This window comes from Triturus cristatus, chromosome 6 (assembly GCF_964204655.1).
Source record: "Triturus cristatus chromosome 6, aTriCri1.1, whole genome shotgun sequence".
Taxonomy (NCBI): Eukaryota; Metazoa; Chordata; class Amphibia; order Caudata; family Salamandridae; genus Triturus; species Triturus cristatus.
Window position 1 is genome coordinate 1631062363 of NC_140589.1, and position 23941 is coordinate 1631086303.

The window sequence follows — 23941 nt, forward strand, 5'->3', positions numbered from 1 at the left end:
TAAGTATCTGGCTGTAATGGTTTAGAAACACTTATTTCAAAAGACCCAAGACAAAATAATTCTCTACCCGGGTCTGTGTATTTATTTTACATTTAATTAAGCAGTTATTTAAACATTAATTTATTGTTTTATAAAGTATGTCCTACAGGACAACTGTCCTCTTTTTCTATGAAGACCTTTGAAACCAGCAAAATATATACCACCAATGTAAAAACACATATATAAAAACTGAATATGGAAACATTTATGACATTAAGACTTGATCTTCATTGACAAATTACTAAATATTAACAACCTGGTAGACATGTTGTAAACACATTCACAGTAAAAAAAAAAAACGGTATAACACTAACAGTATGACAAAATTAAAAACACCAGAGGAATAAGTCACAGATAGTAGGATTTTTATGACCCTCTTGCAACTGGCTAAGGGGTTATTACAGGAATGATCGGGAGTGGATGCTTTGATTCTGTTTTCTACTGAACGTCATCTAATTTCTTCTGCTATTACCCTAGCCTTTGTCGTCAACGCGTTTTGTACCTTTGCTATTTATGGGTTCTCATCAGGACTCATACTGGCTGTTTTCTCAATTCTTCTGACACGGATGAACAAGAGGATGGATTTATCTCTATGTGTCCTTTTAAGGAACCATTGTTTTTGGACCGATTTGCAGGCTCTGCTTGTTGCATCAATGGGGAAACCACTGTTCTCCAATTCTTCTCTCAGCAGGGCCAGCCTCACGGAAAATTAAATGGTCTATTCTGGCTGGTAGTGATAGGGCCCAACCCCCCAGTACATAAACTTTTTAAAAGTGGCATTTTCAAAATTGTAACTTAAAATCTGACTTTACCATTTAAGAGGATTTTTAATTACAACTTCCCAGACACCAAACTTGACATTACTAATTGCTCTGAATTGAAAGTTAATGCTTATTAAATGTAATAAGGCAAACCAACGATATCCTATGAGAGGGGTAGGCCTTGTAATAGTGAAAGAGAATTTGACAGTTTTTCACTAACAGTACATGAAAAAGTTAAAAGTACATGTCCATATTTTTAAATACACTGCACCCTGCCCTATCGGCTGTTCAGGGCCTACCCTAGGGGTGACTTATATGTATTAAAAAGGAACATTTAGGCCTGCCAAAAGGTGAATTTTACCAGGTCAAAATGGGAGCTTAATAATGCACACAGAGTGTGCAATAGCAGTCCTGAGATATGTTTAAAAGGCTGTTTAAATGGGGGACAGAATCCGTGCCGCAGGCCTACTAGTAGCATTTAATTTACAGACCCTGGGTACAAGTAGTACCACTTTACTAGTGTCTTACAATTTAAATAAATGTGGCAATTGGGTGTAAGGCATTTTCACCATGTTTAAAGGCGAGAGCACAAGCACTTTAGCACTGGTTAGCAGTGGTAAAGTGTGCAGAGCCCTAAAAGCCAACAACAATGGGTTCAGCAAAGAGGAGGGTGAAGGTAAAAAGTCTGGAGATGTCCCTGCAGAAAGAGCCAAGTCCAATAACTCCGTTCTGCGAATGTGTGCTTTCGGCTGGGACCTATGAAGGTGTTAATGGAATGTTCACTTCGTTTGGGATAACACACATGCACGCCGACTGAGTAGCTGCAAAAAGTGGAGAACAAACTGCTCCAGTGAGTCTTAATCCTAGCGGCGATCATCGTGGTTTGAATACACACACAGTGGCTGCTCATGGCACAATAGGGAACTGCACACAGGACTAGCATGCACCTAATTGATTAAATAAAGATCAGCACAACCCACATGTGCACAAACAATCCCCTTCATCAAGCAGGCAGGCTGGAGGTTGGTAATGGTGTTGAAATGCTGGGAGAATTTTGGTAAGTGGAAATGACTTGAGGGTGAATGAGCGCAGATTAACCATCTTTATTATTAATATATATGAAACAAAATGACCATTGTGGAGTGGAAGTACGCTTTATGTAACAAGAATCGTATGTGGTGCTATGTCTTGAGAAAATTAATAAAGTGTGTTATAAAAAAAAGGTATGAAACAAAATCAAGACAACCCTAGGACACTAGGCATATATTCTTACACTAGGACAATTGATTCTTACAAGCTCAACTCAGTGCTTTGGTGTCGTGTAGTTCCTATATTTCCTATACAGAATCTGCACGATCGGATAACATAAACTGTGGATTTGGTGGCAGACTGGTTCCGAGCACCCCCACCGAGATTGTTAACCTGTTTGCATTAGCTAGCTTAGAAGTGCCACTAGAATATCCTCTTATTGGGAAGAGAAAAGTTTCTGGCAACCTCAGCACATGACAACCCTGATCCCTCAGAATCGTGGAAACAATGTACTACCTTTCGCTCAGTCACTCGTGCTCACTTATTCGGTCTCAGAGAGTTTACACAGAAGAAACAGTCGGGAGTGTTACAATACGAATTTATTGCACAGTTGTTCTTCTAGTGTAAAATAGATGTGCTGCAACAACCGTTGCCTATCTAGATGTACCTAAGTGTACCTAGCATGTGAGTAGGTGTGAAGCCAAGAATCCCTCTAGGGTATAGTCTAACCCCATTACCTGAAGTGAGAGAATGGGGGACCCCGTCATGGTCTCGAGTTGGACACCCCGTGAGGGATGCGTTTGACCACTGTCCGCTGCAGCGTCTGTATGCAGGAGCCTCAGCATCTCTGGTCAGTGTATCGTCTGGGAAGTCTCGGTCTCCTCCCTTTAACCCTAGTAAGATAAGATGTGCTGTATTTATACAGAAAGTATCTAGGGTTCCTTTGTCCCTTGTTTCTTGTATTAGCCATTGTTGGATTTGAAGATGACGTATGGGATGAACCTTGTACGTAGATATTTTGCAGGTGGTGTAGCCCCTGCCTGGTTTCCAAGTACCCTTATGAATATTCATTCATACTGCGTGAGTCTATTGATGAAGTTATAGGATACTATTGTTCAGAGAAAACCCCTCCTTCTGCACCCAGGAGTAGAACTAGGTAAAGGTTCAATCCTAAAGACTCGTTACTGTGTAGTGTAAGGGAGGTAATGTAGGTGAAGGTGTATGATATTACCTGGGCCTATATTATGGTATATCAATATAACAAGACCTGTTCATCAAAGGCACCTCGTTTTGAGGATAATTATATAAGTGGAGGAAGGGGTTTCATAACTTTTTCCCATAAATACTCCTCATTTACAAACAAAGGTAGTGTCCTCCCACTTTATTGCCTAAACTTTTCTAAATACGTTTTACAAATGACAGTCACTGTACTAACATACCCTTTAAACTGTAAACGGGTATAACTATAAATGGTGTGTCCGAAAAAGATCACATCAATCTATATGCGAATTTAGAAAAAATGTGAGTGGACAAGATGGCACCTCACGTGCGCACCACCAATGGAGCTTGCTGATTGGTACTCACCAGCTATGCCCACCTGTTTCATCATTGGTAGCCATCTTACCTTAAAGAATAAAGAAGTGTCCAGAAAAAACAATAAATGACTAGTGCTGAAAAACGTGTAGTGTGTATGTCACAAATACCATGAAGAAGACCCAGTGAAAGTAAAATTGAGATAAGTAGCACATTAACCGATACCAACTTTATTCTTCACTTGTGCACTTATTCAAGTTAAAACTGGTTGCAATTTATGCATACCGCTTCATACTGAGCCAACATGTTTCATTGCCACCACAATTTTGAGGCAATTTCGTCAGGGCAGTGAGGTCGTCAAGCACCAGTACTGGACACTGATATTTTCTTAAACAGTGACTGTCAAACGCAAAAACAACGACACATAGCCCAATTACTCTCCAGGGTTCTCCCTCTCCAAATTATGTCACACACCATATGTTTGTTACACACACATCTCATTATCATGTAAGAGCCAAAGTCCTTCATACCAGCTCTCCCCTTCGTCACTCATTTATTTTTGAAAAATCTGTTTATTGTTTTGCAAATTTTACAGCTTACAGACAGGCACCAGGACTAAATTAACATTGGCCATATCATAAAGTAGTAGGCTAGAACAGAGAAGCCATACTGTGAAACATGTGGGCCTCTCACCCGACAGTCAATGGTTTCAATGACCAAGTGGTAATAATACGAACCCCAGTACGACACACAATGTCATGCTTTGGTATGATAGGTCCAGTGGTATAGTGTACAGAGTCTACTCCAGCCAATTCCAGGCTACAGCTCGGTCTTCTCAACTGTCGCTCCCTTCCCAAGCACGCACTCGAAATCAATGGGCTGATCCAAGATCAAGGCTTAGACACATTGTTTTTAACAGAAACCTGGCTTTCTGACAGCAATGATGTGGATATTGTCACCGCCCCTCCCCCAGGCTACCTCATCCAAACCCGCCACAGACCCAGAGGAAGAGGAGGCGGGTTGGCTATAATCTACCGCGATCACCTCAGCTGTAGAATCAATGACGCCAATATTGAAGAAGCTGAAAGCTGCCACTTTTCCCTCCAAACCTCCCCGACGCACTCCCTTTCGGGACTGCTTATCTACCGGCCCCCGGGTACCCTTGGGAAATTCCTTAACGCAGTCACCGAAACGACCTCTCAATTGGCCGCCTCTGTTTCCAAATTTCTTATTGTAGGTGATCTTAACCTCCATTTTACTGATCCCGCTGATCGGTCTGCCTCTGACCTTCTAGTGGACCTTCTGTCACTTAACATTCGATTGGTGAATAACGAGCCCACCCACGTCAAGGGACACCTCTTAGATCCCGTCCTTACTAATGACGCCAATATTACCACGAGTCCTTCTTTGTCACTGCCTTGGACCGATCATTTTTTAATCCCCATCTCCTGGGAGTCTCCTACTGTTACCACCCAGTCCGCGAAAATCAAAGTCACCGACAGACGTTGGCACAAACTCGAACCATCTGAATGGTCCTCCGTTCTCTCTAATTCCATTCCATCGCTTTCCCCTGATGCCATTACGGCCGATAAACAGTTTAGCTCCTGGATCACATCCTCGTTGGATACACTCCTTCCTAAAATCACCACCCTCAGACACACCAAACGAATACCTCCGGCCCCGTGGTATACTCCAGAGCTCAAGTCGCTTCGGCAGGACTGTAAAAGAGCTGAACGTTCCTGGAGGATGGAGAAATCCAACACTAATAAGGATGCCTATCGCACCGCCTTATTAGTATACAAATCTTCTATTGGTAAGACAAAAAGTCTATTCTTTCAGGAAAGAATTGAAAAAGCCGCCTGCTCTAGTAAAGAAACCTATAACATCCTGAAAGAACTTCTCAATGTTCCCGATCCCGTCCCGAGAAACCCCCCAGACCCCAAAGCGGACTAGCAAAAATGCAATCAGCTAGCCAGCTTTTTCCAAGAAAAAATTCAAAAAATCCTTAATTCCATCCCTCCCTCCATTCTGAGCGACATTGGCGACCCCCTCGGCACTCCGATCTCCCCTAACCTAACTTCCTGGGGGCAAATAACCATCGAAGAAGTCGAGAACACGCTAAAAACTATCAAAAGCGGATCTCCTAGGGACCCCGCACCGCTACGGATCCTCAAGGAAGTAGCTCCCATCATTATCCCCCCCCTCTCCCATCTGATTTACGCGTCTTTTCAACAGGGAATCGTCCCCCTTAGTTGGAAAGCGGCAGTTGTTAAAGCGCTTTTAAAGAAACCCTCCTTGGATCCAGCGGAATTGGCTAATTATAGACCAATATCCCTCCTCCCTGGGACCAGCAAGATCGCCGAGAAACTGGTGAACAAGAAACTTTCCCAGTTTCTTGAATCTAATAATCTGGTAAAAAACTCGCAGACAGGTTTTCGCCCAGGACAGGGCACTGACATCGCCCTCCTGGCGGCGGTGGAGGAGGCCAGAGCACTCTTAGACGAAGGAGGTTCAGTGGCAGTGATCCTCCTCGACCTGAGCGCGGCCTTCGACACCGTCAACCACCAACTCCCGATCAAACGGCTCAAGAAGGTAGGAGTAGAAGGTACTGCTCTATCCTGGCTTTCCTCCTTTCTGGCCCAACGTTCCTTTCAGATCTGGGAGAATAACACCTGCTCCTCCGAAACACCCCTCCAATGTGGGGTGCCTCAGGGCTCCTCCCTGAGCCCCACATTGTTTAACATATACATGGCCCCATTGGAGGAGGTTGTCATCCCGTTCGGAGTGAGCATCGTCAGCTATGCGGACGACACACAATTAATCGTCTCCCTATCCCACCCCAGTCAACAACCTGCGGACTTATTCAACTGCTTGACGCAGATACAAGGGTGGATGAACAACTCAGCTTTAAAGCTGAATGGATCAAAGACGGACATCCTCCTTCTGGGTCCGAAAGGTCTTACTTTTCCCTTGAACATCTGGCCACCCTGTCTGGGTCCCCCCCCCGACCCAAAACAGGAAGTAAAAAGCCTGGGAGTATGGATCGAAGCCGATCTCTCATTCACCACGCAGGCCAAAAAAGTAGCCGGTACCTGCTTCGTACTACTGAAATCTATGAGAAAGATCCTGCCCCTACTTCCACCCACATCGCAAAGACTTCTTATCCAAGGCCTCATACTTTCCAGGCTCGACTATAGTAATGCAATCTACCTGGGCGCACCTGAAGCAACCCTAAATAAACTTCAGAAAATCCAAAATGCGGCGGCCCGGATCCTCACTAACACCCCGGCCAGAGCTTCAGCCAAACCTGCTCTGAAGCTCCTTCACTGGCTCCCAGTGAGGGAACGAGTGATTTTCAAAGTCTTATGCATGGCGCATAAGTTACTGCAGAATCAAGGCCCTCCGATTCTTAGAAAATTCATAAAATCTTACAAAGCCCCAAGATCCCTTCGATCGGACAAGGAGTCCCTTATCATCATGCCCAGATTCAAGAAAGCCCGCTCGGGTGGAAGACGCTTCTCGGTCCACACTGCTCGCCTCTGGAACGCTCTCCCCCGAGACCTGAGAAAAGAACCCAACTTCTTACGTTTCAGGAAACTGCTCAAAGCTCACCTGTTCCCTTAATTTTAACCTTCCTCCTTCTGAAACTTGCCGTCCCCCCCCTCTCAGCCGCCCAACCCTCAGAGGTAGGGATCTTTAGCGCTGGGATACCTCAGGGTGACTACGCGCTCTATAAAAATTTTTAATAATAATAATACTCAAATTCGTCAGGATACTTGCGGGTACAGATAATAAAAGAGAACATAAACAGGGGGCAGAACGTCAAGAACCCCCAGCAACCAAGAACAGCAGCAAAGTCTGACCTGCAAACGTATATTGCACATTATTTCCCCAGCCCTTCCACCCCCCCCCCCAAGCACCCCTCAAATGAGCAGTCCCACATAGGAAACCCGGTATTGCCCACCCTGGGCATCAGGCATTACGCAGCTGACTACTTGGCAGGCTAACAGACCGCATACACCTACTCAGCAATCTCCGGGGACACCCCTCCCTCCTGGGCAGTGTGTCTCTCCGCCGTGTCCCCATCAATCCGTGTCAAGGCCTGCAGGAGACCTTCCCACTGTGTCGTGATAGGTGTCCTCTGAAGTCCCAGTGTTTCATCTCTCAGGAGAGCTATTCCTTCCGCCTTGGCCCATGCCTGTAGTGAAAACCACCATGCCCGTGTGTGTGGTGGATCCGGTGCCTTCCAGTGTTTAGTGAGTAGCCGTTTGGCCACCACCAACCCCAAGTCGAGGAAACGAGAGGTGACTTTCATAGCTGGCGTTCTGCGGAAAAGGTGTAGTAGGTAGACGGGCCACTCGAATGGTATGGTACAGCCTGTGCATATATGCAGCGCCTCGTGGACTGATTCCCAATATGGGCGTAGCTTGCGGCAACTCCACAGCATGTGCACCAGCCCAGCTCCTAACTCCGCGCAGCGGGGGCAAGCCGTGTCTATGCGATGGAAGTATCTATTAATCATTTCGGGTGTGAGGTACGCCCTGTGGAGTATAAACAGCTGTATCTGGCGAAACCGCTTGTTGCGGGGTATGTGCATTGGGCTCTGTAGCATCTTGCCCCATTCCTTGTCGTCCAGTGTCTTCCCCAGGTCTATCTCCCATTTGCGGCGAAGCGGTTCTAGACTGATGGCCGCGTGCGTGCGGTGGGAGGCCGCAAACCACCGTATCAAGTGCCTACCCCGCCCCATCACATGCAGATACTGTATGGTGAGGTGTTGGCCCGGTTCCACCACTATGTTCCCCCATCTATCAGTCAATGTCGACACCAGGGAACGGTGTCTGAGGAATTGCCGAACTCCCCTTCGTCACTCATGAGTTAAACTCCAAACGTGAGTCCTCATAATAGGCTTGTACTCTACCGTAGTACCGATCTAAAAATGATAAAAGCACACACTTTTTTATTCAACAGCGGCATTTCACAATCATAACGGAGACCACTTAAGTACTTTCAAGTTTGATTAACACAGTTACTACGGACATATATCCTAATCACTGATGACCCACCCACTCACTCAACAGTATTCTCAATTTCTAATTTCTAGGGTCATGGTAGTATTCGTTGTTGCTCACCTCTCCCCAGAATGTACCTCTAGCAGCCTTACCGCCTTGGTCCCAACGAAGCGTGTTATCTCATCCCTCGCTACCACCGGGCAGCCACTTCAGTTTAAAATCCTCCGGCGCGGTCAACATATCATGTGACCGGTCGAGAGTTATGGGGGCCATCTTGGAATGGTGTATGACAGCCATATATTCCTATTAGTCTCCTTCATTTACCCTCACGGTGACTAGGGACACCCTCGTTTAGAATTAATACTCATTCCTACAATGGAACAAATTATTCTCTCTCATGGGTGGGATACTTAAGCAAACTTTACTTTCCACTGGCTTTCAAAGTTATTTTAATTTTAATTTAACACTGGCGAGCCGGCAACAACTAGTCCCTATAGACAAACTCTCCTTGTACACCCTTTTCGCCTTCTCGAACCAAAGTGCGTCTACTAGTCCCTCGCTTCACATTAACCACTGCTTTATTTAAATAGTCCTGTAAAAAGGGCAACATATCACGTGACCTGACAAATCCCATGGAGACCATCTTATAAGGAGAGAAAGACCGATCTCCCTAAATGTATAGTTCATACAGAGCCCTTCATTCCATAATCAACCAAGGTGTATCCATAATCCTGGTTTCATTTAAAGAGTATGATACTGAACTGTTTGTCAGTGAATCAGATACTACAATTTCGGACACCAAAGTAGGGGCTAGCCAAAACTTATGGTACCCATATGGAACATAACATTGGTTCATATGCCATTTGCAGTGATGCTGCAGCTGAAGAATGAAATGTAAGCAATGTACTCTGGCTTGCTCCAAAGAGTTTCTTGCTTGTCGCTGTTGAATGATGGTAATCAATTAATGACAGACACAAAGTCATGATTAACAATATATTAAGGTACAACAGAGCTGCAGTTACCACCATACAGATCTGCTGGCAGCCTCCAGCTGAACTCTGCCCCTGCATAAAAACCTCTCACATGCACGAGCATTCTACACTCCTTCCAACATCATGTGCTAGCAATGGGGCACAATTCAGGACAAACACTAAATACTACGGATAATATTAATAAGTAGTGTTGGTTTGCAGACCTCATATTAGTTCAGACGCCTCTAAAATGTAGTACTTAAAGTCAACATTTGTAGTGTATGGTTGTATTTTGATATTAAAAGACGAAATTGATAATAAGATAGACGTTAGTCATATTCATGGTCTCTAAGTGCACTTTTGCGTAAAAATAATTGAAAAGGCTATCTTTTTACCTATGCTAAATTCTTGAGACCACTCCGGGTTCTAACCTGTAATTCTTCTATTATGTGAGTGGGAGCAGTGCAAAGAAACACTGTATACCAGTCAGGAGTTCCACCTTGTGTTTGGTGAACCCTGATATATGAGGCTTCTTTAATTTCTTTATTCTCTAAAAGAAGTAAAAGAAAGCTGAATAAAGTATTGACTTCCTTATCCCCGCCTAAATTGGATCTTGGAAATAAAAAATCAGAAGCTTTAGCTTTAAATGACTTGTGTCACAGCATGTGAAGTGGAGGACCATGCATGCTTAGTCTCCTCACAGTGAGCATCAGCATATCTTACAGTATGATTCACAAACAAGTTAGTTCTGTTCTCACAGGTTTTAGGGGGTAATAAATTAGATATTGTATCCAACACATTTGCGATAACGCTCAAACAGGTGTAAATTGAAGAAAAATATATTTAAGCAGAAAAATGTTCATTAGAGGAGGACACATTTTGTGTTCCCTGATAAGTAGTGCATTTGCTTCTATACATCTTAAGTTAACAATTAGAAAATGGATGAGACCATACAAATTGATCTATGCAAGTTTATGAAGTGTTGATTTAGCAATCCTGTTTATTATTTCAACAGATCAAAATTGGTGATTTTACATACTTTGAAGAGGAAGGCGGAATTTTTCGTGCAAGACAAAATGGGGGTATACAGTACTTTTCACTTGTCTTACTACATTGTATATCCTGAAGACCCAGTAATTCCTTATGCTGCATTTCACTTTTTAGTCAATATTGGGGCCAAATTATAGTCTTTTATAGAATGCTTACCATTATTCCACTTCCTGACGATGATCCAGGCTGCGTGCTTGTCCTTGACTGCATATTTCATAACACTGTCTTGTATCTCTGCTTCTATATTGATTATCCTTTATGTACCTTTTAATTATTTTTGTAAGACTCCAAAGAAACCTCTGCATTCATATACGTGTACATGTCAAGTTGTCCGTACTCAAAAATGTTTTACTGTTAATTATATCAGGACATCAGAAATTCAGACTGCCTATTAAATATCTGTGTTTTCTTTTAAAATTAGGACTTATTCTATAAAAAATTGTGGAAATAGCAACTCCCTTAATATTTTATCAAAATGTATTTCTCTTGTTGTTCATACACTTCAGAAATTTGAAATGTACGTGCTTATAAAATGCTAATAGTGAAAGAAAACTATCATTGTAATAAAGTAAAATCACAAGGTATAACCCCAGAATATCATGGCCTAAGTATTGTTTGACAAAAATAATTGGTCTTAAATGTTGTTTTGAAACATATTGCTTCAGTGAATAATAGAAAATATAAACTCACAGAGTGATATTTTTCTAAACTATATTTAAGCCACAATATTTATGTAAAGCAGCGTTTTTGCTATTGGTAATAGGGCATACAACACTCCTGTGACTTTCCATCAAATAGTATTCAGAGAAACTGTGGGTGTCCACTAAATTAATAGGGTGCCTTAATATGATATATTTTACGAAGTAATATATAACCTTAATTATATATTTAAATATAGTTCATTTACAAAGTCGTAGGTCTTTACAGAAAACGATTCCATAACAATCCATTGACTTCATACCTGCGTACAATGCACAAAGAGTTCCATTAGTAGGCATAGGTACTGAATGTTTCCTGCTTCCAGCCAATCAATGTAGTTTTTGTACTTTCTAAAAGTAAGATTGCTACCTGATGCTTCTCGCATTAGATTCCTCATCTTTGAATCCTCCATGGGCCTCAGACCTGGATTTGGCACATTTTTTAAATAGTGATAGCTTTATTTGGTCACTATGTGGTGCCATTGTGACTCCTCATGCATATCTGCTTGATTCATTTGGAACCAATGTTGCGGATCATTAATGTAAGACTGGTGTCCATTATGCCCCGTCTTTTTTCCAGCATAATACAGACAGGAGCATCTGGAGCTCGCATTAATATTTTCACCGAACATGTTTCATCTTTGGCATACCAGATTTTAATACAAAACATGAAACCAGTACAAGATGGTGCCTCTCTAGAACTTATTTCACTTTATTTAAAGAAAGCCCAACAAAAAACTGATCATCCTTCCTGAATTTCTTTAGTTCAGTCAGTGTAAAGATTATGCACTCGTTTCGGATCAAGTCTGTGTAAATACTTGTCATCATTGGATGGAAAAGGAAGGAGAAAAAGTGAGGCAAGCCCATTTTCTAGGCCAGATGAAACGGCGACATAATATCTGGAAAGTAAGACTGGTGAATTGTCAGGAAAAACAATATATAAGAGGGTTTATTGATCCAGAAATACTGTCGCTAAATCTGCTTGGGTTAAGGTTGTAGCAGTCTTTTTGCTATCTGTCAGGCAGGGGCGGCTCTTCCGTTATGACAGAGGAGCGTCGCCCCACTGCTGGGAAAATGTATCTGTTCTACAGGGTCAACCTGAATTTATTACCTTTTTTTTGTTGAATCTGATTTTGTTGCTGGCTATAAAACTCTATGCACTTTACCCCTGCTTACAAGGGATAAAGTGCTTGTGCTGCTTCTTTCAACATGAAGAAATTGGCATACCCATAATTCGCATATTTAACTTGACTTTAAGTCCCTAGAATATGGTACCAATAGGGTAGCCTGGGCCTGTATGTTACATGTCGCAAGTGGGCTGCAGCACACATTGTGCTATCCACTGCAGTTACAATGCAAGGCCTGCAACCAGTAGCCAGGCTGTGTAGGTTTAAACTTCAAATTCAACCTTTCAAAATATCCCCTCTTGACTTGCCTTAAACCCTCCTTTTAAATATCAGTAAGTTACCGCTAAGTATGCCTTACTGCCCATTAAGGCAGGGTGAATGGCATTTAAGGGAAGGACATGTAAAAGTTTAGTGTTAAACATGTCCTTACGGTAAAACTGCCCTCAAAGCTATTTTTACTGTAGCAGGGTTAGCTATCTCATAGGAAAACACTGGGATACAATATCAAATACTAATCCTGAAGTTTGGGAATGGGACTAGCTAGAAAAATTATTTTAATGATTAAAAATCCAATTCAAAAGTGAAGTCGGTTTTGTTCTAAATATTACGGAAAGGCAACTTTTAAATATTCACCTCTGCCCCACCTGAAGTCCCTGGAAACGTAATCTGAATTTTGTTCTCCTACTTTGGCCAGCTACTAATTAGCATTTAAATAGGTGTGAAGAAGGTGTGAACCTGCCATCAGGAGCAAAACAATGGTTGAACCTGAATGGGCAGAGATTTCCCTTCTGAACCTGATATAATATGCAAAGTGGGGCTTGGAGGGTTCTTTTTGACCTTAAAGTGTCAAGTCTTGCTTGAATGTCACATCCTGCTTGACAGGCCTGCTGTGGTTTTTCATAGAACACTTAGGGTGCACTTCAAAAGGGCCTGTCCTGTCACAGGTAAATATAAGGCGACCCTTGAGCAGGGCCCTTCTCTTGTCCCGCCAGCCAGTCAGGACCCCATTATAGCAGGACCCTCTTTGACATTGCAGTATCACAGCATGCTTGACAGGTCTGCTTGGTTTACATATAATATTTGGGGCACAATCCAAAGGAGGGAAACAGAATGCTAAAACACTTTGTGTGTATTCAATATCTGGCTGCTGAAATATCAATTTTGATTTTACCAGACGTCTGTCTCAGAGTTTGTTGGGGGTACAGGGACTGGCTAAAATGGATTTAGTGTAAGATACGGGAGGACACCATGATTACGATAGTACATCCGCCAAATACACCCAAGCCCTCAGAGCCTCAGTTTAGTGTGGTTGAAGGCTTTGGCCATGTTAAAAATGCCCTAGTGGGTAGGATCAGCCTCAGGAACATTTACCCATTGGTTAGGGCCCCCTCAGTAGTCATTCCCACCCACTAGCTCATGCCAAACACAAATGTGGCACCTCCAGGCACCCATTTCATAACATTCCTGGGGTTGTGGAATATCAGAATAGGACTGTACCTGCTGTCTGAGACCCGTGAAGACCCCAGAAGACTGGACCTGCACTCCCTCTTGTACCCACGACAAGGAAGTGGACTCCAAGGGTCATAAGGCTGAGCTACAGAGTCCTTTTCCTACAATCCCCAGTTGACCGGTGACTTCTGCCTGCCACCCTTTATCTCTAATTGTGTCCCTTGAGGTCCTGGAGGGCTTTAGAAGTGTACTCTTGTGGTGGATTGGGACTTAAAGGACTAAGGTCAGAAGGTAAAATCTTTGACCAGGATGGACCTAGCTAGTGTATCTGACCCCTACTCCATCGCTGTCTGCTCCAAATAGCGCCTGGTTCATGTTCTACTGCAACCATTAACTATCATAGTCACTTTGTGCTTCTTGCCACTAGTTCTACTTAAACCTTTAGAAATGTATATCTCCAATTTCCCCATTTGACTTTTGTCATTTTGGTGTAAATTTGTTTATAAAATGTAACTATAATTTTCCAAACTTGTTTTGGGATTTTTCTTGTTATGCATCTCGACTTTAATGCTGTTTTAGTATTGCATAAATATTTTACACATTGAATCTAAGTTAAACCTGTCTGCTCTGCACAATAGCTGCCAGGGGGTTAATCTCAGGTTTATTTAGTGAGTTTAATTGGTCACCCTGACAAGAATTGTGATTATTACTTGAGGTGGGTACTTACCCCACCAACTAATAACCCAATTTCTTGCATTACTATTTTCATGCAAATCTTAAAAAATATCAACGCTTTAACACATACTACTTTTTAAGTTACTACAATACCACCACATTACTTTTCCAATTTATATTTTAATATAGATTACCACTTGATAATGAATACTTGTTTACATCATATTATTTTGTATTTTCATTTCGTATTGCTTTCACAGGACTTGTTGAAAATGTGCTCCTTTTGGAAGATCTTGATTTTTCTGTTGGCTGCATTCAACGTATTCGAATTTCTCCGGATCAAGAACGCCTCGCTGCTAGCGTGACAGTAAGCGACAGTGAAGAGGCAAGATGCATTATTGTGAACCTGCTGAAATTGCAACATATTGAATATGTCATCCCAAATGTCTTTAGCTTTGGTGAGTGTTATCACATTTTAGGCCAAGCACATCAGTCACGTGTAAATAATAGAAACGTGCTTCGGTGAAAAAATGGTTTTGTTACAATAGTACCGTCAGATACTTTACAGCTCGGTTTTGCAACACATGCCCATTCTAGTATGTACTGGTGTAGAATTAGTGTGCAAATTGTCCCGTTTGTGGTGTTTTGAGGTCCAGGGCTTCTTCAGGAATTCCTTTACCTACAGGCTGTAGGAGAACAGCAGTAATACACAGCCTACAGATCAACCAAAGCTCAATGTATGTTGCCCTCAAAGATTTTGAACATACTTCCTCAATGCTACAAAAAATCCTACCAAACACCATGTCTTCCTTGGTTAGATCTTTTGGAATCACTAACTATAGACTTTAACCACAAAGTAAAACCCATCTGAGGATAGGAAGAGATGTCACCCATCTTAATGTTTCCTGCAAATGATTACTGTCTTTAAGAACTTGCTTTCTCAGAAGATTTGCAGTCAGTATCTGCCTTATTGCTTTCATTGTATGTTATTCCTTCTGTCCAAAACTTTTGCATTTCCACAGTTAATACAGTCTCTACCCTATAGCTTTCACGAGCTGTCTTTTTCTCCAGTAGTTGTCAAATAACACATGGAAGATCACACCATAGAGCTGATAGTCTTTAATATTCTTAATAATAGAGAGCTCACATTTCCTTCCCAGTACAGATTAATACTGATATGCTCTTTCTACCTGTAGAGTCCCAACAAATTTGCAAAATCGCTGAAGTTCATTGCCAAGAAAATAGGAATTGCCTTCGACTTCAACATACACAAATACGTGTCCTAGAGAACTTTTTAAACCTCAGACCAGTGTTAATTTTTTGAGTTGCTGCATCGTAATCCGTAATTGGTGCTATTGTCAATCCCTTAACCGATGGTACAGCTATTAAAATCAAATCCGTAACATGAAAATAAAGTGTACAAAAAGTAGAATTAAAAAACGTAATAGGTAGATTTTGCCGCTGGCTATGGTTTTTGCTGTAGCCCCTAGCAGAAGGTCTCTTACTTTGGTGATCTTGCTATTGTGAGGGGCAAGGAGGATCCAAAAAGTTGGGGGAAGCTCAGAGGAGAGGTGCTGCTCCATAGTTGCAATTATAGAATGATTTAGGCCTCCAGGACACACATTGCAGGGCTCCCTGCTCCCCCCTCCTCCCCAGCAGACCTGTCAAATAGGTGTTTGTTCTGTCTCACTTAGGTGAGGCCCCTGCAAGGGTACCATATTGCGGTGTGATGGGAACTTTGAGGCATGAGCGAGGATGGACAAGACCGAGTTCTACGATGCAAACCTGCACCGCGGAGTGAACTACCCTGCTCGGTGGCAGGGTGTATCAGAGAAGGATCTGACAAGGTTTAAATTTCGTTAACCACATTGTTCTTGTTTACGCAGAGGATCAAGGATAATGGAGTGGGATGATTTGGTCTCCTTGAACACTTAAGGGCATTGTTTGCAAGAGGCTTTGCATAATGTTGATATTCCATGATTATTGCTTGAATTATTTAACATTCAGACTTGTGGCCTAGAGCCATGTTAGAAGTTGAGGCAAACATCTTTGAGTGGAGCATCTTGCTGAGACCATGTCAGAGAGCCCAGAGAGGAAAAAAGAAAGATGCCAATTAAGAATTCTTTAAAGCAAAGGGATTTTTCCCACATAAGAGCTAAAGAGAACCACTCATGGTGGGTTTGATTTGAGAGGGTGTAGTAGTTACAGTTAGAGAAAATCGAGTCTACCTCAGTCACTGCTTTATATAGAAACTTGTCAACATCTCTATAGCGTTACATACAGTGAATAAAAAATTAGAAGGGCTCACAGGGAGAATGATTGGCTTTGAGCAAGCACTTGAGGTGAATAAGCTTAATAGCACCTTGGGACATAGTAACGGTCAAACTCTTCCCTGAGGGCATGAAGGGAATTTAAACATTCTGTGGTTGCAAACATTTTACTTGTACAGGGTGAACGTCCTCCACAGTTTGTACGCAGGTGCCCAGCTAAGAGTCTGAGGTTTCTTTGTGGAGATGCAAGCTTCTAAACTGGAGAGTGAGATGGAAGACTTGATTCAAAGCATGTTGGAGTTTGGAGGAACTATGATATCCTGTTGTTACACGGCTCCCACAAGATGGTATAACTGTGATGAATTGGCAGGAGGAACTATAATTTTGTTCCCTAAATCAAATCAGAAGGCACGGGATCTTGTGAAAGTGATGAGATGAAAAGAAGTATGCTGTGGGGATGTTTGCTTCTTGTTCTCTCACCTCCAGCTTCAAATACTGACCATGAAGAGCAGTCAAGTTGGCCTTAAAGAAGGATCTTGACATGCGTTGTCCTTGCAAGGCTTAATGCAATGGGTTCATCTTCACACAAGAAGAGACCGTTTAGGCTTTTATAGATGGGATCAAGTGTGCTAGTTCTAGACTACAATGATTTCCATAGTTTGCTGTCAAGAATCTTCTCTAGCTATTATAGGGCATATGGGGGCATCTGGTGTTTCTCTTCCTGATGGATGGAGGGACATTTTGGGGAATACGAGATATTATCTAGTCTGAATGTATGGATGTTTTGTCACTGTCTTACTCACTGTTTCCTGGTTCACTTCTTTCCCCTTTTAGGGCCCTTATGGGCCACAACAACTTCCATTCTAAAAACGATTTATCGATTGGAAAATCTATAAGGTGGTTGTTTTCAGATAAAATTATTATTTAAAATTAAAATAAAGACTTAATACTAATATACAGCAAAAATAAAGACCACACAAAAATATCTACCTGCAACGATGTAGAGCTGCAACTAATCCTACTGACAAGCCATTACTCCCAATTTTGCTATGGCTGGAGATAGACCAACAATGTAACCCAGTCTTACAATAAATAGCGATTGACTGTTGCTAGTTTTGATGATTTTTGGGAAAAGGCAATCATTTTAGTGGGTAGACATTTTAATTGGTCTTTTATTTTGCACTCTACATTCTTTACTAATATTCAAAGTCCAACCATAACCCCCTTGACATGGCCACATGAAGTCTACAGTGGACCCGCTGGTTGTATACTTCCCTCAGTCTATGGATCACAGATGCTTACAAGTGCCTAGTAGAGTTAATGCCCAATTCTTGATTGCTGCTAAAGAGCACCTGCCTCCTTCATCTGTCTCAGGATTCTCTCTCTCTCAGATGTCAGTGACTGCTGCTGAAGAGCACCTGTCTTCTTCACCTGGCTAAGGCCTCTGTCAGATCTCAGTCTGTCGCCTCACTGTAGGGGTGAGGCTGCCTCATGCAGGCTCGCTGCCACCAGACAATAGATCCCAGGGCACCTTTGTGCATCGCTGTTAAATCTGTGGCCAGTCACCCATCTAGAGCACTATCTCTCTCTATGTTGTGGTTTCACTGGGTCATTCTCAAGATCTGTGGAACATCAGACATATCCTCAATTTTGTCTCTTACATTAAAACCCAAATAGGGGCTAAAATGTGTATCACTCACTCTGAGCACACTTCTCTCCTCACCTTCTATGTGACTTCCTTCACTGGTGCTTCACTCGACTGGGCCACATGGCATCTCCACTTTCCACATGCATAGTCCAAACATCTGCCCCTGCTGGGTGCAGGATCAGCTACCCGGCCTCACTCCTGTAGCCAGGGCACACTCAACACAGGGATGCGCGCACTCCTCCAGTTATTTCACACCCACCAGCCCGCTTCAACATGAAACAAGCACCACTTCAAAGTTTATAATTAAAGAGGAACTAGTTCAGCCTGTGAGCTCCGATTTTATTGATCCTCTTGGACCGTGCCAGGTCACCAAGACACCAACCTGTTTAATATATTCAAATTCAGTGATTTATCGAATGTAATAATGTTCCCAAGGCAAGACAAGTACCTCTTATCAAAATAGTGGCCTCAACATAAACATGCAATGTTTGTATTCTCTCTGCTTTCTTGTGTAAAATAATGCATGGTTATAGTCATCCGAACTGTTCATTCCAATTCCTGCTGGCCTGGTAGAGCAACACATGGATGGAAAATCAGTGGTTACTCCCACACCTGTTTCTCATTTTCAAGAAAGTAAAGTTAGAGTCAAATAGCCGAGTGAGCGCTTATAATGTGACGTAAAATTGCTTCGCTTTCGTTCATTTTAACCTAAAATAAACAGAGGGCTTGTTACACTGTTTGTCAGACATTGCACAGCTAATGCATTCTCACAAGATTCCCGAATTAACACCATTTTCAAACATTTACTGCCAATTACCCATAGATAATGGGATGTGTTTGTTAGCAGTGCTGTGCAAGGAGACAAATGGATCGAAGTTGGAATAAGAAGAAGAAGAAATATTAATAACTGTACATTTACAATTCAGAGTCGTGGCATATGTTAATGCATTACTAGGGCACTTTTGTTTCAGTTCCATTGCTAGACATGGTGCTCCCATGGGACAGGTGGCAAGAGAAATATGTTTGAATAGTCTTTCTTTAACAATGTTCTTCTCCTCTGAAGAACACCCCTGTCCACTCCGTCTGAAACGTGAACGCATGAAAGATTCAAGAGGGAAGGGTAGTGAGTAGATAGTTATGTTCTTTGTGTAGGTTTAAAAGAGAACACGATGGTCGTTCGTGTTAGCCTATTTTGAGGTGGCTGCCATTGTTCTCTGAAACGAACTATATAGTGGTCGAAGAGTGAAAAACATTTGCATTTCAACAACCCTAGAGTTGTCAAAAACTGACGAAAAGCTGTTTTTGTAGCAGAATCCTCAGTAGCGCCTAATTTTTGTTAGGGAGTTTTACTGTATCATAAAGATTTCTCTGGAAAATTGGTTGACCAAATATCTTCATTTTTATTATGTAGGAAGCTTCATCCCCATCCAAGGTTGGACTAAGTGCACTAAGGTTGCATTTCAGGAAGGGCAACCGTTGCCAGCTTAGGGCATTTTGACGGGAGGGTTTGCGACTTTGCAACAACTCACTAGACCTTCCAAAGGGAAAGATCCCACTGCGTTAAGTATATAGAAGATATCTTGGTAGACATTTTACAGTCTTTCTAGTATGCAAAATTGCAAAATTCTGAAGCTCACATATTAGAAAATGTCATTTTTTATGATTATGGACTTCACAGCAAGTACATGCCACAAAGGCCTCGTTCGCAAAGGTTTTCTTCTCATAAAATGAAAACATTGAAAAATTGTGCACAAAGTCCAATTCTGATTCATTATGCAAGATCTTTTTGTTTGTATAGAGATTACTTGAGTTTCACCATGCATGGAGATTTTTCCACAGTCTTAGGTGGCACCTCAGTGAAAAAAGAGTACCTAGTGAACTGGAGTGGAACACCAATTTTTTAAGAGTGTTTTGGCAAGTGATGTATTGACACTGGAAAAATTCATTTTGAAGACAAAAATAGAGATATATATGAAATGTCAATAATAATGTAACTTTAGGCATGCACTCCTCAGTTGAATGGAACTCCAAGAGATCCCCACCCACCATTCTACCAGTTGGATTCTTTAATTGGTCAATCCTTTGACAGTTCCTTTTCTCCCTCTATGCCACTTCCCTTGGTGACATCATCTCCTGATTTGGTTTATTCTTTCACCTTTATGCCGATAACACACAAATCTTCTCTTTTCCTACCCTTTCTTCTCACCTGCAATCATGTATCTCTGACTGATTCACTGCTATCTGACATTGAAGGACCCTCCTCCAAAACTGAGGCACTTTACTCTTCGTCCTCATCTGCATCCAACACTCTTCTTAGTTCTATCCACTTTCCTTCTGATTTACTAAATAATGCCTGCTCTGCCAGGATACTTGAGGTTCTCTTTAACCCTTTTATGTGTTTCGAGTCATTTGACACCACCACCGCACAGCAGCATTTCTACCATGGCCTTGGGGCCTCCCACAATACTCCTTCTCACGTTTGGACAAGGTTCTCAGTATTGCCACCAGAGCCTTGTTCAACATGCCAAGGCACACACTTGTCACTTCCTTTCACCACTAAGCAGGGTGACTCGGAGATAAAAATAGAATTCGCTACAGCATTTGACAAAGGGGCCCACCTTTCCTCTTTTTCTTATTACCTTGCCAACATAATAATCCTCTACGCACATTCAAAACCACCTTGTGCTGCATATAGATTTCAATCTCTATTCCTTCTATCCCCAGCTCACAATAACTGACTGTTCCCAGAGATCAGAACATGCCCCGCAATCAGTGTATTCAAAACTACAGTAAAATGCCATCTCATAAGTTTGGAACAATAGAACAATTCATTAAACACTGTTGGACCTGGCATCATTGGCTCGGTTTCCCCATAACATTTTGCTTTCTGACCTCTTGTCTTTGCTCAATTTGCTTTTGCCGGCCTTAGGGCTCTGAGCACTTTACCACTGCTACTACCAGTGCTAAAGTGAATGTGCTCTCTCCTCTAAACATGTTAATACTGGCTTATACCCAATAGGCATATTTAATTTACTTATAAGTCTGTAGTAAAGTGGTACCACATGTACCCGTGGCCTGTAAATGAAATGCTACTAGTGGGATGGCAGCACTGATTGTGCCACCCACTTAAGTACCCCTTTAAACATGTCTCAGGCCTGTTATTCAAAGTGCCATTTCCACCTGGCAAAATAAACCTTTTGCCAGGCCCAAAACTTCCTTTTTCATACATATAAGTTGACCCTAGGTTAGGCACTGGACAGCCCAGAAAAACTCTTAAATTCGTTTTCCACCACTGCAAGGCCCATCTCTCCCATAGGATAATATTGGGATTACCTTTTTACATTTTATAAGTGTAATTTCCAATTGAGAAGAGATTGGTGTCTCTAGAATCACAATCTAAAATCACACCTTATAGTGAATTCAGATTGTAGATTGTAATTCTGAAAATACCAGTTTTAGAAAGATGGCATTTTCCTACTTTAGTCAATTGGTGCCTTCTGCCTGTCTGTGAATACACGTCTGAGGTGGGCAACAGCTGGGCTTTGTGTATTACTCCTAGACAGCCACCCACAATGGGGAGCTTGGGTTTGACTGAATGGGCCATCACGGTCAGGATGGGAGGGAGGAGCTGGGTACAGCCCCATTTACACTTGAATATGCTGTGTCCTGCCTCCACACAAAGGACCTAATGACCCTGTATTGTCACTTCAGCCAGCTTGGAGCCGGGGGAGGTACAAAATTCCATCCACTTCAAAGACACTGTCTAGAAGCTTCTCCCATCTTCCAGAACCAGGGCACTAGTGTATAAAAGACGGACCTCAGACACCAACTCTTCAGTACACTTCTGAACCTATGGATACTCTGCCAGGAAGAAGGACTGCTGTGCTGCTGAAGGGACTGTCACTCCCCTGCAACTCCTGGACCCGTCTTTAGTGAGTTCCTGACCTCACTGAGGTACCTCTCAGGTCCTAGACCCCTGGTGTTGCTGAATAGGCTCTTAATTTAAGCTTTTGGGCTATTCGCGATTTGGAACGGGCCAGTTCGCACCAGAACCATACCGCTCGCATCAAAAACCTGCGCTAGCCACTGCCAGCCTGGCTCTTCGCACAGCAAGCATCGATCACCGTGGAGGACTGCCTACATGAAGCTCCATCCCGCCAGTCCGTGACACCAGGCCTGCTACCCGCACCACGTCGACAACCGCCAGTGATGCTCTCCTTGTTCTCTGTGGCCCTCTTCAATGTGAACGGGACTCTTGGGACAAAACTTGAGAAGGTAAAACTTCTGCTGGAGTGATCTGGGACTGTACCCGACCCACTCTCCATCGCAGTCGGCTTGAACTTTTGACTTTGATCTGGTTGGTGCTTTATGCTTTTAGGCGCTATATTGCAGTTTATTCTTTGAAAATTCATAACTCCGGTTCTACTGATTGGAGTTTTGTCATTTTGGTCTTGTTTTATTTATTAAATTAAGGTCTTGTTCTAACCTTGTGTGGGATCTTATTGTGTGGTGTTTTCACTGTTTTACTGTTTGAAGTGTTGTACAAAAACTTTACACATTGTCTCTCAGTTAAGCCTGACTGCTCTGTGCCAAGCTACCAAGGGGTTGAGCACTGGTTAATTTGAGGTTTTCTTGTGCCTTATCATGGCTAGGATTGTGGTTGCTGCATGACGAGGGCTCATACCCCAGTCAACCGGTAACCCAATTTCTAACAAGCACTGTGGGCCCGATTTACAGAACTAACTTAAGACAAAATCCTAAACTTACTACCATTTACTCATTTTGGTATTCACAGAAGGCACTTACTCATTCATGAGTAAGTGCCTTCTGTGAATACCAAAATGAGTAAGGGCCTTCTGTGAATACCAAAATGGTAAGTTAGTTCTGTGAATCGGGCGCTATGTTACTACACTATGCATAACTCTACTATTTTTGTTTTCTTTCTGACAGTGTCTTGCTGTCTACATCACAAAGCAACTTATTTGTTCAAAACCTCAATCAATTTTCCTGTTTATGTATTTCATCAAATCTAGTTTACTGTGTACCGCAACTGAGTTCATGTATGATGCTTGAGCCTAAATAAATGAATAAACTCAAGAGTTTAACCCACTTGACTTAACTTTGGCATTCATTTAACCCCTTGTATGCCCATGACGAGCTGGACTCGTCATGGAGCACAGTCGCGGTGTGCCCATGACGAGTCCAGCTCGTCATGAGGCATACCCTAGGGAATCCCTCTGGTGCGGGCACCAGAGGGATTCCCTTTCTGCCAAAATAGCCTCGGGAGCTGGGGATGAGCTTCCCCAGCTCCAGAGGCCACCCCCCCTTTCACTGTAATGACGATCGGCGCGCACCTGAGCACGTAGAAAGACGGGATAGGTATCATTGCAAAGGGGAGAATCTCCTCTTTCCAATGGTACCCCTCCCCAGTGGATCCCTGCTTGGGGATCGCCACAGGAGGGCGATCCCCAAGCAGGGATCCACTATCTAGACGCCAGGGAGGGGGAAGCGGCCCCTTGGGCAAGGGCCTTTGCTCCCCCATGTAAATTTGGCGCAATTTAGTCTTTTTGCCCCCCCCCCTGGGGGGCAGATGGGGGCATTAGCCCCCAATCTGCCCCCCCGGGGGGGCAAAAAGCCCACTAGACCCCAGGGAATTTTTTTATCCATAAAAATAGGAGTGGG

At 42.7% G+C, this 23941-nt stretch overlaps 1 protein-coding gene across 2 annotated transcripts in view; it reads left to right on the plus strand.

Annotated features, from left to right (window-relative positions):
• Nucleotides 1-23941, plus strand: part of PREPL (prolyl endopeptidase like) — a 405224-nt gene that overhangs the window by 198802 nt on the left and 182481 nt on the right. For both annotated transcript variants that reach the window (XM_085612773.1, XM_085612774.1), the window contains 2 exons: nucleotides 10358-10424; nucleotides 14602-14799. In XM_085612773.1, coding sequence (XP_085468899.1) covers nucleotides 10358-10424; nucleotides 14602-14799 — 265 coding nt within the window. The remainder of the gene's footprint in view (nucleotides 1-10357; nucleotides 10425-14601; nucleotides 14800-23941) is intronic.